A 19,022-nucleotide genomic window follows, 5' to 3' on the forward strand; every position below is an offset into this window, starting at 1 on the left:
AGAGTAATAGAGCTAAAGGTGATGAGGAGTGTGACTATTTTCGAGAACCAGTTTGGGTTTATGCCGGGGCATTCGACTACAGAAGCCATCCATCTTGTTAGGAGATTGATTGAGCAGTATAAGGAGAGAAAGAAGGACTTGCATATGGTGTTCATCGACTTAGAAAAAGCGTATGATAAAGTTCCGATGGAGGTTTTCTGGAGATGTTTGGAGGCTAGAGGTGTACCTGTTGCTTACGTTAGGTTGATTAAGGACATGTATGATGCAGTAAAGACCCGAGTATGTATGATGCAGTAAAGACCCGAGTGAGGACGGTGGCTGGGGACTCGGACCATTTTTCGGTTATGATGGTGTTGCATCAGGGGTCAGCACTCAGCCCGTTTTTGTTTGCTCTGGTGATAGACGTACTGGCGCGTCACATCCAAGGGGAGGTGCTGTGGTGCATGATATTGTATTGATTGATGAGACGCGAGACGGTGTGAACACGCAATTAGAGGTTTGGAGACAGACCTTGGAATCTAAAGGTTTTCAAGTTGAGCAGGACCAAGACAGAATACTTTGAGTGTAAGTTTAGTGGCGAGACTCAAGGAGGGGCAGGGGAGATGAGGCTGGACTCGCAGGTCATCCCTAAGAGAGGGAGTTTTAAGTACCTTGGGTCTATTATTCAGGGGGATGTGGAGATTGATGAAGATGTCGCACATTGTATTGGGGTGGGATAGATGAAATAGAAACTCGCTTCTGGTATTTTGTGTGACAAGAAGGTGCCACTGAAACTTAAGGGTAAGTTCTACAGAGTGGTGGTCAGACCAACGATGTTGTATGAGGCTGAGTGTTGGCTAGTCAAGATCGCTCATGTCCAGAAGATGAAGGTAGCAGAGATAAGGATGTTGAGATGGATGTGCGGGCACACCAGGTTATATAGGATCATAAATGAAGTTATTCACGACAAGGTGAGTGTGGCCCCTATTGGGGACAAGATGCGGGAAGCGCGACTTAGGTGGTTTGGCCCGGTGAGGAGGAGGAGCATAGACGCCCCGGTGAGGAGGTGTGAGCGATTGACATTGGAGGGCCTACAGAGAGAGAGGTAGAGGTTGGTCAAAGAAGAGGCGGGGAGAGGTGATTAGGCAAGACATTGTCCAGCTTCAGCTAACCGAGGACATGACTCTTGATAGGAAGATATGGAGGTCGAGGATTAGGTTAGTAGAGTAGGTAGTCTAGAGTGTTTGTAACAGTAGTATTGGCATGCCGTCTCGCTTTCTGTTGGTAGTAGGTTTTTATGACTAACCGTTGTCTTCTTTCATTGTTGATCACCTTACTGTCTTGTTGTTTTTATTTTGCTTGTATATGGCTTTTTGGGACCGTCCTTTCTTGTTTATATTTTCATTAATATGGTGCTTATGCTTTCCTGAGCCGAGGATCTATTGGAAACAACCTCTCTATCCTCACAAGGTAGGGGTAAGGCCCGCGTACGCACTACCATTCCCAGACACCACGGTGTGGGATAATACTGGGTATGTTATTATTGTTGTTAATCAAGCATTCAGAGATTCACCTATAGTTGTATATTCGTACGTGTGAAATGATTTATGTTTCCTTATTTGACTAGTTCATTTTAAATTCATTCCAAACATAAATTTGAAGAAAACCAGATTAGCCAGTGCAACAACTTATCTTCTCCCACCAAAAAAAAATAGAAGAAAAAAATGTAATGTCATGTTGAATGTTTGGCAGACCAGAGAGAAAATTCCCTTTGAGGTACTTGTGCAGCATTTTAGTGATTAAAGAAAAATCCCTTTAATCTAGAGATCATAAAGTCTTTGTCATTGTAAATAATGCTCCATGGTAGAAAGTTACATTGACAAGGTGGTAATTAGTGGTGGTAAAATAGATAAAAACAATAGTTATCCATTAAAAAATGGGTTGGATAATGAACTTACAATTGGTCAAATATGGATAAGATCCATATTATTTACTTAAATGGATAATTGTTGATGATTTGATTCAGTTATTGTTGCAATTGTTTTAGATAAAAAGTTGCTTAGTTTTAGGATGAATTTACTTTTTTGAATTTAAATTTTCTGTTAGATTTTTCAGGTTTGTTGAGATATTTTAAGTTTTTTGAATTCTTGTTATGCAGATTTTTCTACCGATTATGTTCTCAAGTTGGCTATTTAAAGCTCTCTATATTTAATAAAAAAGTAAAGACTTTTTCAATTAATTTTTTCTAATATTCTTGCTGCCCATCCTTTTAAAAAAACAGCAGTGGTATCAGAGTTTCGTTGGTCTTACGGGATCTGTGAGTTCTTTCAAAGAACCATTTTCTAATAATTTTTAGCCAATATCAATTTTTAAAACCCATTTTCAAACATGGCAAGCAACAATCTCTCTTTGAATGCCCCACAAACTTTCACATGTGAAAACTATCAGATTTGGTCTGTGAAAATGAAATTATATCTTGAAGCCTATGATCTATGGGAAACTGTAATGGAAGATAGACCATTACAACCACTCCCTGCAAATCCTACCCTTGCCCAAATTAAAAACCATTCAGAAGAGAAAACCAAAAAATACAAAGCCAATATTGTGATTCAAATTCAGTTGCAGATTCAATTTTTTCTAAAATCATTGAATGTGAGACAACAAAAGAAGCTTGGGAAAAGCTTAAAAGGAGTACCAAGGAAGTGATCGAGTCAGACAAATGTAGATTTTAAATTTGAAAAAGGATTTTGAATCTCTTAGGATGCAAGAAGACGAGACTACCACTAGGTATTCTGATAGGATTTCTTGTATTATTAATAGAATCAGGTTGCTTGGCGAGGATTTCAAAGATGACAAAATAGTTGAAAAATTCTTGTGACGGTTCCAGAGAGATTCGAGTCCAAAATTTCCTCTCTAGAAGAGTTTAAAGATCTCTATACTATCTATGTTGCAGAATTAATAAGTGCTCTTCAAGCACAAGAACAAAGAAGAGCATTTAGACAAGAAATGGTTACTGAAGGTGCTTTTTATGCACAAAACAAAAAAGAAAAGGTCAATTATCCTATTTGCAAATATTACAAAAAGAAATCACACATAGAAAAATTTTGTTAGTAGAGACATGATGCAATATGTGGTATTTGCAAATAAACATGCCATGTTACAAAAGTGTGTAAGTTCAAAAACGCTCAACACAATCCTCAAACACAAACAACAGAAGCAGTAATTGAGGAGGAGCAATGGTAATAGAGCAACTGAAGCAAATGAGAAGTGTTGATGATTTTCTTCCGTTACTGTTGTAATTTTTCAGCATAAAAAGTTGCTTAGTTTTAGGATGAATTTACTTTTTTGAATTTAAATTTTCTATTAAATTTTTTAGGTTTGTTGAGATATTGTAGGTTTTTTTAATTCTTGTTATGCAGATTTTTCTGCAGATTATATTCTTAAGTTGGCTATTTAAAACCCTCTATATTTAATAAAAAAGTAGAGACTTTTTCAATCAATATTTTTAATATTCTTGCTGCCAATCCTTTTAAAAAACTAACAATAACCAATGAGTTTAACTTTTACATTTGCAAAGACTCAAATTGGGGGTCCTTAAGTTTGGGAGATTAGAAATTCTCCCAAAAGTGATCATTTTTAAGAAGTCATGGATAATATGGATATCCATATTATCTGTCGGTTAACTCATTTTCTATACGTATTAAATATGGGTCGGGTTGGATAATTTATCCGTTTTTTACATTATCCATTTTCAACCTGCCCATATCCGACCCGCTTCGCTCGTTTGCCACCCTTAGTGGTAATATTTGATAGAAAAATTTAAGCAGGGTTTTCTCTAGCAAACACATGTTCTGAATGTTTGTCAGTATTTTAACACAGTATTAGTTTATCAGCTTTTAGGGCCATAATTGTTTTTCCTCTTTTCCAGCAGTGGTGTTAAATGGCCAGGATCATGTGATTTTGTCAAAAAATATATCATAAGAACTACCTCTATAAGGTACTAGGAATATCCTAGTTGAAGGTTTTGCTTAAGCTAGTCTTAATGAGGTATACTATTGCTCTCTGATGTAGGGTAAAAATAGAGAAGCAATCTTACATCATTTTAATTGCAGAATACATTAGAGTTATCGAGAGACTTTGTTATGTTGTTTCTAGTATCAATGTTGAGCATGTGATGCAAGATGAAATGGTTAAGTAGGATCCTATGTAATGTGAAGTAGATTGATGCCATTCTTATGAAGAAGTGACCAACAATATATGACACTATCCATTTACCTTGGGGAGGTAGATGGAGCATGAAGCTGCTTTGAAAAGTTTAGATGGGGTCATTTACCTTGTAGAGGTGGATGAAGCATGAACTTGTATGATTTGCTGCTTTCTAAGCTTTGTCAATACTAAAGCCACTTATCTTCCTGTGATTACTCTCATGGAACTTATGGTGGGCTTTCTTGACTTTCATCTCTTTCTCCTTACTTCTTTCTTCCCTCCTCTTTTCTAAGTTACTGCTACGTAAAATGATGTTATCGTTTTCTCGAGACATTTGAAACCTTGTTTTGAAGCTCAACCTACATTATTATTCAGTTACAAAAGCCTTAGCTGCCCTAAACAATAGACTTGCATCATAGGAAGCTTTACCAAGCTCTCATACATACCATTATATGACAGAACCTTTAAATTTTGGTTTCTTTCCTTTGACTTCTTCTTGTTATTTAAGTTACTGGGTTAGGATACCACATCATCCCCCCCCCCCCCCCCCCCCCGCATTCAAAAGTACTGTTTTAATGGTTGGATTGGAACCCACATAGTATGTGTTAGGGGTGTAAAAATGAAACCGACAAACCGCACCAACTCGATAATCCGAGTCAAACCGAGAAAAGAAATCCGACTATGGTTTGGTTTGATTTGGTTTGGTGTTGAAAAAAAAACCCGACCATATTTGGTTTGGTTTGGTTTTAACTAAAAACGTCAAATCAAAACCAAACCAACTCGACATTATATGTATAGAAGTTTTAAATATATTTAATAATTAAAAATATTTATTGTAGTGTAATTTATAAATATTTCTTAAGTTTTTTTATAGTTTTATCTTTTAACGTATTATTTCAAGCTTGAGCTTATAATTTTTGGATGCTCCAATAAATTTTATAGTCCATAAATGTTAGTAACTCAAATAAATCCTAAACCAAAATCAAATCAATACTAATGCTAACAAAACATTCAATTCAATTGTACTATGAATGAAAATAGTGTTGGATATCTATTTTTTAGTTTTTTCATGGTTTAGATAAAATGTATAATTTATTTTTCTTTTAGTGGTTAGTCAGGTAAATAATAGTACTTATTAGTCGTAATTTTAAATTATGTTTGTTTTCATTATGGCTTAATAATAATATTTATTTTGTGTAATTTTATTATCTTTATTGTTGAATATTTTAGTACAATGTCATGACTCATCTCATATTTATGTTATTTTATTGAAAAAACCTTATATAGTTTTGTCTTACTAGGATTAAAGAAATATTTGGAGAACAAATTTTACATTTTGTGTTATGAAGACTATCTCCTAGTCTGGTTCGTTTGCCTAGTGCGAGTGAGTGATTCTCCTTAGTCTGTTATAGGTATAGTGGCTATAGTTCAGGATGGTAGAATAAGGTCATGTCCTCGGGGAGGCCAGGGGCGGGGCGGAGGGTGGGGCAGGGGTCGAGGGTGGGACGGGAGGTAAGGGGCACAGGGATGCTTATAGGTTGAAAATTGGGTCCTGGAACATAGGTACAATCATGGGTAAGTCTATAGAGCTGGCGAAGATCCTGAAGAAGAGGAAGGTCAATATAGCGTGTGTCCAAGAGACTCGGTGGGTAGGATCAAGGACGAGGAATGCAGACGAGTACAAGTTGTGGTACTCTGGAGTCCTGAAGGGTAAGAATGGTGTAGGCATTCTGGTGGATAGGGAACTTAGAGAGTCTGTGGTAGAGGTTAGGCGGGTGAATGATAGGTTAATGTCTATTAAGTTGGTAGTTGGAGAGAGCACCCTAAATGTCGTGAGTGCGTATACGCCGCAAGCGGGCTTGGATGAGGAGGTCAAGAGGCGCTTCTGGGAGGGGTTGGATGATATTGTGCGTAGTATTCCGCCTGCTGAGAGGTTATTTATAGGAGGGGATTTCAAGGGTCATATTGGGTCGACTGCAGGCGGCTATGGCGAGGTGCATGGTGGCTTTGGTTTTGGGGATATGAATGCAAGAGGTACTTCGTTGCTGGATTTCGCAAAGGCATCTGAGCTAGTGATTGCTAACTCTAGATTTCCAAAGAGGGAGGACCATTTGGTTACTTTTCAGAGTACGGTGACGGAGACTCAGATTGACTATCTTCTCCTAAGGAGGTACGACAGAGGGCTGTGTCAGGATTGCAAGGTTATCCCGGGTGAGACCCTTGCGACGCAACATAGGCTTTTGGTGATGGGCGTCAGTATTATGATGAAGAGGAAGAGGAAGACTGCACGAGTTTAACCGAGGATCAGGTGGGGAGCCTTGACTAAGGATAAAGCTCAAGAGTTGGAAGGGAGGTTATCGGCTGTGAGAGCCTGAGGAGTAGTGGGGACACGAGCATTATGTGGTCGACGACGGCGGATTACATACGGGAGGCAGCGAGAGTGGTGTTGGGAGTTTCAAAGGGTTACGCTGGTGGGCACAAAGGCGACTGGTGGTGGAATGAAGTTGTTCAAGGTAAAGTGGAAGCGAAGAAGGCGGCATACCTAAAGCTAGTTGGGAGCACATGCGAGGTAGAGAGGAGTGCGAACAGGGAAAGGTATAAGGTAGCTAGGAAAGAGGCGAAACTGGCGGTCACGGAGGCTAAGACTGCGGCTTTTAGTCGTCTGTACGAGGAACTAGGGCCAAAGGCGGGGAGAAGAAATTATTCCGGCTGGCCAAGGCGAGAGAGAGGAAAGCCCAGGATCTGGACCAAGTGAGGTGCATCAAAGATGAGGATGGTAGTGTATTGATGAGAGGCCCAGATTAAGCAGAGATAGCAGACTTACTTTCAAAAACTTCTGAATGAAGACGAGGATCAGGGTATTGTGCTAGGCGAGTTGGGGCAATCCAAGAGCCTCCGCGATTTTGGGTACTGTAGGCGCATCAAAGTTGGGGAGGTCGTAGGGGCTGTGCGTAAGATGAACAGGGGCAGAGCTACCGGGCCTGATGAGGTTCCGGTCGAATTCTGGAGGTGTGTGGGTAGAGCAGGCTTGGAGTGGTTGACTGGGTTGTTTAATATTATTTTCAGGACGAAGAGGATGCCAGACGAGTGGAGGTGGAGTACGGTGGTTCCGTTGTACAAGAACAAAGATGACATCCAGAGTGGCAACAACTATAGGGGTATAAAATTATTGAGTCATATCATGAAAGTTTGGGAGAGGGTAGTAGAAGCGAGGGTGAAGAGGACGGTGTCTGTATCAGATAACCAGTTCGGGTTCATACCGGGTCGTTCTACTACGGAAGCTATCCACCTTATTATGAGGTTGGTGGAACAGTACAGGGATAAGAAGAAGGATTTGTACATGGTATTTATTGATCTGGAGAAAGCATATAACAAGGTTCCTAGGGAGGTTCTTTGGAGGTGCCTAGAGGCTAAAGGTGTGTCGGTTGCTTACATTAGGGCGATTAAGGATATGTATGATGAGGCTAAGACTCGGGTTAGGACAGTGGGAGGCGACTCTGAGCATTTTTCGGTTGTTATGGGATTATACCAAGGATCTGCGCTCAGCCCTTTCTTGTTTGCTTTGGTGATGGATGCACTGACACACCATGTTCAAGAAGAAGTGCCATGATGTATGTTATTCGCTGATGACATTGTTCTGATTGACGAAACGCGGAGTGGCATTAACGAGAGGCTGGAGGTTTGGAGACAGGCCCTTGAGTCTAAGGGTTTCAAGTTGAGCAGGACGAAGACGGAGTATCTTGAGTGTAAGTTCAGTGCCGAGCCGAGGGAAGCGGGCATGGAAGCTAGGCTTGGATCGCAGGTCATTCCCAAGTGAGGTAGTTTCAAGTACCTTGGGTCGATTATCCAGGGGGATGGGGAGATCGACAAGGATGTCACACACCATATTGGGGTGGGGTGGATGAAATGGAGGTTAGCATTTGGAGTCCTGTATGACAAGAAAGTGCCTCCGCTACTCAAAAGTAAGTTTTATAGAGCGGTGGTTAGGCCGGCCATGATGTATAGGGCTGAGTGTTGGCCAGTTAAGAACTCACATATCTAGAAGATGAGAGTAGCAGAAATGAGAATGTTGAAGTGGATGTGCGAGCATACTAGGATGGATAAGATTAGGAATGAAGATATTCGGGAGAAGGTGGGCGTGGCTCCCATTGACGACAAGATGCGGGAAGCGAGGCTCAGATGGTTCAGGCACGTTCAGAGGAGGAGCTTGGATGCCCCAGTAAGGAGGTGCGAGCGGTTGGCATTGGTGGGTACGAGGAGAGGTAGAGGACGACCTAAGAAGTATTGGGGAGAGGTGATCAGGTGGGATATGGCGAAGCTTCAGATCTCGATAGGAAGCTGTGGAGGTCGAGCATTAAGGTTTTAGATTAGGAGGTAGTTGAGTTCATTTAGTCTACCGGTGTGAGGTTAGGCTGATAGGATTTAGTCTTAGACTTCTAGTGGCCAATGTTGTGTTTTCACTACTCTTCCGTTATTTATTGGTTATTATTTCTGCTTTTCATTTATTCACTGGTTGTTGCGATGTCGTGATTATTTACATGTTTTTATTGATGGTACTGATATAGTCTATTTTTGTCTTTTCGTCTTCTTGAGTCGAGGGTCTTTCGGAAACAGCCTCTCTACCCCATCGGTGTAGAGGTGAGGTCTGCGTACACACTACCATTCCAGACCCCATTTGTGAGACTATACTGGGTTGTTGTTGTTGTTGTGTTGTGAAGACTATGAAAAAAAACCCTGAAAAAACCTTCAAATCTAAAAAATTCGAGAAAAATCGAGATTAAAAACTCCGACTTTTATTGGTTTGGTTTGGTATTTAGATTTAATAATCTGATACAATTGGTTTGGTTTGGTAATTAGAAAATCCAAACCAACCCGACCTATGTACACCCCTAGTGTGTGTGTTTTCTATACTACACTGCAGTTTTCATGTGAGGCTGCAAACTTGAACCTAGGCATATTGATCAAGTACTGCAGATTTAAAGTGAGGCATCAGTTGAGAATGCATTGACTGAATTCTTAAACATCCTCTGCTCCGTGAAAGGCAAATGCAGTAGGTTGCATTTTTTGTTCATCACAATGAATCAAGTACTAATTCGTTTTCTTTTCTTTTATATGGTTATCCATGCCACCTGGCCAGGTACAACTATCTATATGATATTCATCACAAATGATCAGCTTGTGGATATTTTTTAGCATGAATAAACTTCTTGTTTGATGCTTTATATTTGCTTATCTCAGTAGTGCTCAAAGCCTTTTGGGAGTTAAGTTCAGTTTCTGTGACACAACTTTTCCTCATAATGACAACTAATTTTTGTTACTTGGCTGAAATTATTGGAGTTATCATTCATAAGTTGTTGGAAGTAAATATATTTAGGGCTAAGTTTAACTTCCACTGGCAGTAGCTCAACTCCTTCAAACCTCTTTTTCATAAACTTTTTTTTGTCATTGAGGAGGATTGGTTTGATATGGTAGGCTCTTTAAAGGTCAATGCCCATGCGTAAAGCTATATACTTTAAGAACAAATGAATGTGAGCACTAAGCTTATGGCAGATCTTTAGCAATAGACGGACTTAAATGGAGTGACATGGACAGTGATGAATCTTATAGTTGATCCCAAACTTGCTTGGGATTGAGACATGTGTTGGTCTAATAGTAGCTTTTCCTATTGGTTTTAGTAATAGATTCATTTGAGAGGACCTAAAATACGATGCAAGGCATGCTTTGGAAAAAAAAGGAGTCATCTCTATCTCTTTGAAAAATGCTCCCGGACACTTTTCCCAAGATCTTTCTCTCTCCTACTTTCTAGGATTGCAGAACATCCTTTTCCTGTGTACTCTTTTATCGGAATTTAGCACTTCTTTCTTCTAACCCCAGTTTTCACCCACTGTGATTACTGCTAAATCTTTCTCTTTTTTCTTGTTGGTAAATAGAAGAAAATCTTCACATGGGAGAAAGCAGGATCTATTTCAATGCCGGCTTCAAATCTTTTGATATCACCAGATGGAATTCCAACAAAGACATGTGGTTCGAATGGGTGGAGAGAAGTCGTAACATGATGAGACGCTCAACTATGGGCAGAAAGATCAGAAGAAAATTGTAAAGAGATTGAAAAATAAGGACCAATTTTCAGAATATTTATGTACTAGGAAGTTCAATGCCCACAGAAGATATATGAGTATTTTGTCAATGAAGGGAGAAGTCAGATAAGTCATTATTATCCCTGAGCTAGCCTTTAAAGCAGGATGGAAAGACATAACATTTAAGATGGAAAGGTTTATTATATGTGTCCCTCAACTGAATGTCACAGAACCACCCAGATTTACTGAGGCTAACTACCTTTACGCCAAAACAATTCAAGAGAGTAAATGGCAATCCAATACTTTCCGTGAGGCAGCTGTCAGTATAATAAATGGAGACATCTCTATTTTGGAGTCACCGGGAACGAAGGACACTGGGTTGTTGAATAGATGTATTATTGGGTATTTCAGAAAGGAAGTCACTGAGAGATCCACATTAGCAGACATAAGGAGATGGGCTTCTGCTTTGTGGAACAAAGCTTTTGGGGTAAATATGTATGAGATGATTGGGAATTTGTTTTTGTTCGAATTTTCGAATAGAAGCATGGCTGAGCAAATTCTCCAAGTTGAATGGAGATGGAAAAAATGCAAGCTACATTTGGAATGGTGGAATCCTACTGTAGGTTGTATTCCAAACTCCCTAACTGTTAAAACAAAGTTGGATTAGAGCCGTGGTGGAGGGTGGAAAGCTACTGAAGAAGAAAAAGATCTCAAAAACCACCTCAAGTGGGCTAGAATTAAAATTGTCGACGACAGTAGGAATATACCTAGTGAGGTAGTGATTGAGAGAGATGGGATCAGGTTTTTCATCCCAATTTGAGCTGAGAAACATGCAAAATTTGAATTGAAGCCGACGTCAAACTCAGAAATTGGAGAAGAAACGGGTTCGAAGTACCGAAAAAATCGATGGACAAAGAACCCTTATGAGCCAGTAAAGGAGCAGGGTAGCCAGTTAGCTGTAGACGAGATGGGAAACGACCACGTGAGGTGTATCTTTTCACATTTCAAAAATAGGGGAAAGGCACGTGATACGCACACGGGTGGTCCAGGGTTTAAATTAACAAATTTGGGCATTGTTAATGAACCCAATTCTGAGACGAAATTAACTGGGCAAGACTTTGCAGCCCAAGTCATATTTAATGAGTTTCTATGGAAGCCCACTGAAGACAAAAGACTCGTTTCTTTTATAGAAGAGTTGGGATGGGTTTCTCGCTCGGACAAGGAACTTAAAAAGAACAACGCAGGGACTTTTAACTCAACTTAAAATCTCGAAATTGTGCCACATGCAGAGGTACTAATGATCTGGGATGAGTCAGAATGTGATGCGAAAGCAGGGATACATGGACATAAGGTAGATGATGATATGACTAGTATTAAAATGGGGGAAGGTCAATTTGGTAGTAAAAAGGAGCAACAACAACATCTGCTTCAACTCAATTCTGAAATCAACGATCAAGATTGGGAAGTGGAGGATGGTGTACCTCTTCTACAACACCACGACTCATTAATAGAAAAAGAGATGGACGCAACACTATGGGTTCACCAGAATATGATCAAGCTGGGCAAAATATTCGGGGTAGATTTTCAGTGCCATGAAGAAGAAGCTTTGGAGTTACTTATGCAAATAGATAGCCGCAGACAAGTCAGAAGATTGGAGACAAATGTGGATGTTATGAAACTGAGATTCAAAGGTTCACTGGAGTTAAAAGGTTTAGCCTCTTTTGATGTAAATTCAAAAGCAATGGGAAAACAAATAGGGGGAAAGATTTGCCAATCATTGTATTGTGAAGATCAATTTAGTATCATGGAATGTAAGGGGATTAAATGACAAGAAGAAAAGGGGGATCATAAAGAGTCTAGTGCTCAATTGGAAGGCAAACATTATTTGTCTGCAGGAAACAAAATTAGAGGGAAAAATTAAGGAGGTTGTCAGTCAAATTTAGGGTGGGAGATAGGTGAGGTATGCATGTCTTGAAGCTAGTGGCACGAGAGGGGGTATTATGATGTTATGGGATTGTAGAGTTTGGAAAGGGGAGGTCTTACAGACTGGTACATATACTTTGACATGCAAATTTGAGTCTCTTTTACAAAATTTTGTATGCCATATAACATGGGTATATGCTCCCAATTGTAAAATAGAAAGGAGAATAGTGTGGAGGGAAATTGGTGCAGTGAGAGGCTTGATGGAAGGCCCTTGGACAGTTTGTGGTGACTTTAATGTCACAAGGTACCCATCTGAAAAGAAAAGACTGCTTGAGGAGGTCAAGAGCGATGGTGAAGTTTTCAGACTTTATTGAAGATACGGAACTAATCAATCCTCAACTATAAGGAGTTCTTTTATCTGGTTTAATGGGGATAATCATACAACTGCTTCTGGAATTGACAAAATTCTAATTTCAGAAGAATGGGATGACAATTTTAGAAATATCAAGCAAACTCTCCTTCAAAGGTTGACTTCTAACCATGTCCCTATGTCCTTACATTGTGGTGCTTGGGAGCAAATCAAATCATACTTTAAGTTTGATAACTGGTGGATGAATACTAAAGGTTTTGTAGACGGATTATGATAATGGTAGATATCTTTTGATTTTTCAGGGAGGCCAGACTATATTTTAGCTTGTAAATTTAAAGCTCTCAAAGGCAAGCTAAAAGAATGGAGTAGAAGCAGTAAGGGAAATTTGCTGAATCAATTGGTATGCTTTGATTCCATACAACAAACAATAACTCTAGTAGAGGAGGAATTGGTGAGGAAGGCAGTTATTCTTATGGAATATGAGGATCACCTCAAGAATGAAGAAATTGCATGGCAACAGAGATCCAGGGCCCTTTGGCTCAAGTAAGGGGATAGAAATACAAAGTCTATTCATCAAACTGCTAATGCACACAAGAGATGCAACAAAATTGATCAACTAGTGATTTAGGATGAAACTGTGGAGGAGCCAAACATAATAAAAAATGAGATTATTGAATTCTATAAGAATTTATTTACAGAGCCTGAAGAGTGGAGACCTTTAGTCAGATTTGACAATTGCCTACAATTTCAGAAGAGGAGAAGGAGCGTCCACAAAGAAAATTTGAGGAGCAAGAGGTCTTGAGTTGCCTGAAGATGTGTGCAACTGACAAGGCCCCATATCCTGATGGATACAAAATGGGCTACTTCATCAAGTGTTGGGACATTTTGAAGCAAGATATTATGGAGGCTTTCAACAATTTTCACTCCCAAGAAATGTTTGAAAGAAGCTTCAATGCAACATACATAGCTCTGATTCTTAAGAAGACAGGGGCTAAGGAATTGAGGGGTTTCATGGCTATTAGCCTGATAGGGAGTTTTTACAAGTTGATCTCAAATGTTTTGACTGAACTAAAAAGGGTGGTAGACAAGCTAGTGGATGCACAACAAATGGCTTTTATCAAAGGAAGACAAATAATGGATGCAGTGTTGATAGCTAATGAAGCTATGGACTCGAGGATCAAACAGAAAAAGTCTGGAATTTTGTGTAAACTAGATATTGAGAAAGCTTATGATCATGTCAACTGGAGATTCTTATTGAAAATGTTAGAACAAATGGGTTTTGGGGAGAAATGGATCAAATGGATAAAATTTTGTATCTCTGCTATCAGATTTTTCATCCTCATAAATGGATCTCCGAAGGTTTTTTTTCCCTGCTCATGGAGGTTTAAGACAAGGAGATCGCTTATCTCCCTTTCTTTTCATAATAGCCATGGAAGGTCTGAACAATATGATCAAGACAACAAAAGTCAATGGATGGATTAAAGGTTTTGAGGTTGCCAGGAATGGAACTAATAGTCTGGAGATCACATATCTCCAATATGCTGATGACACTTTAGTTTTCTATGATGCTGAAGAGGAGCATTTGAGATTTTTGAGAGTTATTTTGGTATTGTTTGAGGGTATCTCAGGACTTCACATTAACTGGAAAAAGAGCCATTTTTTTCTTATTACTGTAGTACCTAATAATTGATGCTAATATTGGGAGAAGTAGGAAGTCTACCTACCATTTATCTTGGCATGCCTTTGGATGCGATTCAAATCCAAAGTGATATGGAATTCAGTTATTGAAAAATGTGAGAAGAAGCTGTCTAGGTGGAAAGCACAATATCTATGAATGGCAGGAAGCCTTATCCTAATTAACTTAGTGCTAGATTCACTTTCTACATATATGATGTCCCTGTTTCCAATTCCAGCAGGAGTCAATCAGAGTTTGGACAAACTTATAAGGTTTTTCTTTTGGCAAGGGAATAAGGAAAAAAAGGTCTTCCATTTGGTCAAATGAAAATCTCTCACAGTTGCAAAAGGCCAATGTGGTCTGGGCATCCGAAATTTGAAAAATCAAAGCAAGGTTCTCAAAATGAAATGGTTATAGAGAAACTCCCAAGAACCTCAAACCTTATGGAGCAGTGCTATCAAAGTTAAATATAGTGAGGAAGATAACTGGGTGTCAAAGGAAATCAATACAATATATGGAGTTAGTGTGTTGAGATCTATTAGGACACTCTGGCCTATAATGAAGAACCACTAATACATTAGAGTGCAAAATGGTAACAACACTTCTTTTTGGAATGATAAATGGTTGGGACATAGATATTTATAGGAACTTTTCCCTAATATATATTATCTGGCTCAAAACCAACAGAAGACTGTAGCTGACATGTGGACTTCTCAAGGTTGTGATCATGTACTTAGAAGATTGTTGAATGACTGGGAGATAGTTAGATTGACTGAATTTTACAAGCAACTATAAGCATTTAAGGGAATACAGAATAGGGTGGACTCACTATGGTGGCAGAGTCACAACAGAGGAGTTTACATGGTGAAGGCAACATATAATATTTTGAATCACACTGATTTACATATAACTAATTGGCCATGGAAGCATATATGAAGAATCAAGATTTCATACAAAGTAGCTTGTTTCACTTGGCTACTAGCAAAGGAGGTTGTTTTAACCTAGGATAATCTCATAAAAAGCGGGATTTCATTCTGCTCAAGATATTTTTCATGTGGGAAAAATATTGAGACAATTAGCCATCTATTTTTACACTGCAAAATAACGGACCAAATATGGAAAATCTTTATTAGTCTCAGAGGTATCTCCTGGACAAGGCCTTGTAGGATTACTGAGGTTCTTTTCAGTTGGGATGAAGCTTGAGCTGAAACAACAAATAGAGATAGACGGAGGACTGTCCCAACATGCATTTGGTGGACAATCTGGAAAGAGAGGAATTCTAGATATTTTGAGGACAGAAACAACTCAGTACATAAGATCAAGCTTAGTTGTATTTTACTTTTTGGTTATGGGTATAAACAGATTCACATAAGATACCATGTCTATCCTAAATATTCTCGGGTCATGCTAGGATTGCATACCACTATTTTTGTTTCTGCTTACTTGTAAATATGGTTTTCAGTACAATCTATGTACTGGTTCTTTTAATACAAACAAATGTTATCAGCTCAAAAAAAAAAAAAATACAACGCAAGGCTATGTTTGAAGGTACATTGTTAAGACTAAACTCAATAGTTGGAGTCCACACTCAATTTATTTTCATTGGTAAGCTTCTGTGTAACTCTTACCAAAACGTGACTATTATTTTCCATATAGTTTCATGACTCTTTCTCAAAGTCAAGATCTGTATATTCAATACAGGTGTACTAGACATTTTTAAATATCAGTTATATTAGTATTTCGGTTGCCAAATACCAAAAAAACTAAATACTTTTCTTATATAGAAATCATATTTATCACAATTAAATCTAAAGTATTCAATTTGTTAGAACTTAATTTTGTTATTGACACTGATAAATAACTTATCAAACCTTCGGTTTCTATCTCCATGACATGATTCGCCACTTTAGAAAGTTGATTCTAATTGTTAATGCTTAACATTATTTTTCTATCTCTTGTGATGTTCTAATAATTGATACGTCTCCAGCAACATAAGGCTTGTCGCATTCCACTTCAAAATGAAATGAAAAAACGTCTCTTCACTTTTCTTTAGAATAATTTCTTTAATTCAAACCCACTCCCGTCAGCTTTAATTTACCTTTTCCTTAGTATCCAAAAGCTAATATGAGGATATATCAAAATCACACTCTTTCTCTACTACTCATGCAAATCACGCATATGCAAATACTTTACCTCAATTTCAAGGAAACACAAGTTTAAAACCTCCTGGGGGGGACTGCTTGCAGCACACCACTCTTGAGTGTGAGTGAAAATTCTGCAAATACCTTGACTCAGTTTCAAGGATCAACCATGTCAAATGCACGGTAACCCACCACTTAATTGTTTACCCGTAAAACGGTACAATTGAATTTATAGCGTGATTTGTAGACAAGCAAATTATCGATTTGATCCCAAAATGATAAATGAATTAAATGAAAAGTATAAGACTTAGCGTTGAAATCAAAATAAACAGCAGGTAGCCTGGTTCCGGGAGCAGTGCTTTCGAAGACAGTGATAAAAATAATATTAGATAAAAAGTAAAAGTGTTATTTAGTTTGAGAATAATATGTAGCACAAGTTTTGCCAGAGATTTCATGTCCTACAATGGTTGTTGAAGTCACTATTTATAGCTATACCTAGGGAATAAGGTCCTAAGATCAAGCTCCTCTTAAATGACAATTATGGGGGTCATTGATGAATATGTAACGGCATGCCATGAATGCCAAAATTTTCTGCAACTGCTGTGCATTGAATACTGAGGAATATACTTCATTAAATGTCATCTGGTGACAAATATTCATTTGCTTCCGTTAACTGTGTTCCCTTCGGAATCTTTCCAGTGCCAACTGAAGCTGTTGTCCTCGGACTTGGTTTCTACTCGCTTCATCTTCCATCTGCCTCTGGTTCCATGTGTTACGCTATCATACGAACATTTAATATAAACCTATTTTACCTTATACAGAAAGTCCCCCTGCTTTCCGGTGGCACATCTTTGTGTCACCGGGAAGTTGGTAAAGTTTTCTTTCTTGGCGAAAAATTTTCTGAACCCTTTTGAAAAGTTTCTGACGCTTGATAAGATGCACGTCTCCTCGCATTTAATACCCCAAACACGTGTTACTCTACGATTTAGCAATATTTTTGCCGGTTCTCGAGGTAATCATGGTCACGATGTTAGCCACCTATACCTTTACTTATACGCCTCATTCTTCTTCTTTAACTTGTACCAGTTTCATAAACTCTTCTCAAATTTTTTGCTTTAAACTTCTCTCTGCTTCCATCTTTCTTTGATCTTCTTCAAAAAACTCTAATCATCTTCTACTGATTATGGCTTCTTACATTAATTCTTCCAAGAACTCCGGTCTCCTCTTCGGTGGGGGCCCAAAGAGGAGCAAAGACAAAGAGGTCGATGTTAATGATGATCCTCATATGGTGAACACCATCATCCCCAAACATCTCAACACGGCCAAGGACTTCGAAGAGAAGTTTCCCACTTCAAACCCTCGAACTTGGGCTGTTGGCAAATATCCTTCTTCTATCCGCCCTTCTAGAATTCCTGTTGTGAAGGAGGATTGTGACTAGGGGTGGCATGTGGGCCGTGCCCGATCCTAAATGGGCTTCGCAGGCCCGGTCCTAAGTGGTCCGGTCCTAGGCGGGCCGGTCCTAAGCGGTCCCGGGCTTCGCGGGCTTCTTGTTGGAACCGGTCCGGGACCGGAACCACGAACTAACGGTTCCGTGTTAAGTGGGCCGGTCCCGGGCCTAAGCGGGCCCAAACGGTCCTAAGCGGGCCCAAGTGGGCCCAACAGATACTTTCTATTTTTTAAATTATTTTTATATAAGTTAGAGAAAAAAAATAATAATAAAAATATCTAAGGCAATTCCTTGTAAATTATACTATAGAATTGTCACCTAAATTTTTTAATTGAAATATAAAGACAAAAATATTGTAAAGAGATATTCAAAGCAATGCGTTATAATATATATATTATACTATACTATATATAAATCTTACGATATATAAGCTATATTCAATTTACTATATATACATCTTAAGATTTATACATTAATATTCGATTTATATACTATATATACATCTTAAGATATATAGGATTATAAACTTTTCTAATATAATGCACAAAGTGAGGGTTAGAAGGAAAACTATAGGGTAAGCACATAACAGTAACCATTTTTGCCAATTCTTCCCGATCTTTTTTTGGATCATAATATAAAATACCACCGGTAACAGTGTTAATTCCCGGTTGAAATTGATTTGACCCGGTACTAAGGTCAGCCTGACTAGGTGCACTTGTCCCCTCTGTCAAAGCTTTCATACGAAAATATTTAGCTTTATCTTGAGGGTGTAGCAATATGTGTCTAGTCAAACTTCCCGCCCCCTCCCCTCCTCCCCCCCTTCCCGACTTCTAATATATTTAAAAGCTAACTCTTTGCCATAAGTTTTATACTTAGCCCTATTTTTTTCTCTTAGTTGAGTAAAAAATGGCCAAACAAGAGATGTTTCTGCCTGTTTAGAAGGTTGTCAAGAAAAAGTAGGGGCAGTAACAGGAGGGTCAGACGGGGGATCATTTGGATTATTACTAGTTGGGTTAACTTCAGGAGCAGGACTAGTGGGTATGTCGTCATCCGGTTGCGTTTCATCAAAATCTATTTCTTCATCATCATTTTCATCAATAGTTGGATTACCATAAAGAGCATTCATATATTCATGGTTTAATTGTTCACCGGGTGCAATATTATGGCAAAATTGACTCTCGGTAAATTGTAATAAACTATTATC

General features: G+C 38.7%; 2 protein-coding genes across 2 annotated transcripts; both read left to right on the plus strand.

The window, feature by feature from the left end:
- Positions 1 to 21: 21 nt before the first annotated feature.
- LOC138909097 (uncharacterized) lies at positions 22 to 562 on the plus strand. The gene is made up of 2 exons (XM_070200212.1): positions 22 to 242; positions 295 to 562. The coding sequence occupies exons 1-2, from the start codon at positions 22 to 24 to the stop codon at positions 560 to 562; spliced, it is 489 nt and encodes a 162-aa protein (XP_070056313.1).
- A 5,194-nt stretch (positions 563 to 5,756) lies between these two features.
- LOC104117134 (uncharacterized) lies at positions 5,757 to 6,482 on the plus strand. The gene has a single exon (XM_009628135.1). It carries the CDS (start codon positions 5,757 to 5,759, stop codon positions 6,480 to 6,482), a length of 726 nt encoding a protein of 241 aa, XP_009626430.1.
- Positions 6,483 to 19,022: the final 12,540 nt, after the last annotated feature.

Source organism: Nicotiana tomentosiformis, chromosome 1 (assembly GCF_000390325.3).
Source record: "Nicotiana tomentosiformis chromosome 1, ASM39032v3, whole genome shotgun sequence".
Lineage (NCBI taxonomy): Eukaryota > Viridiplantae > Streptophyta > Magnoliopsida > Solanales > Solanaceae > Nicotiana > Nicotiana tomentosiformis.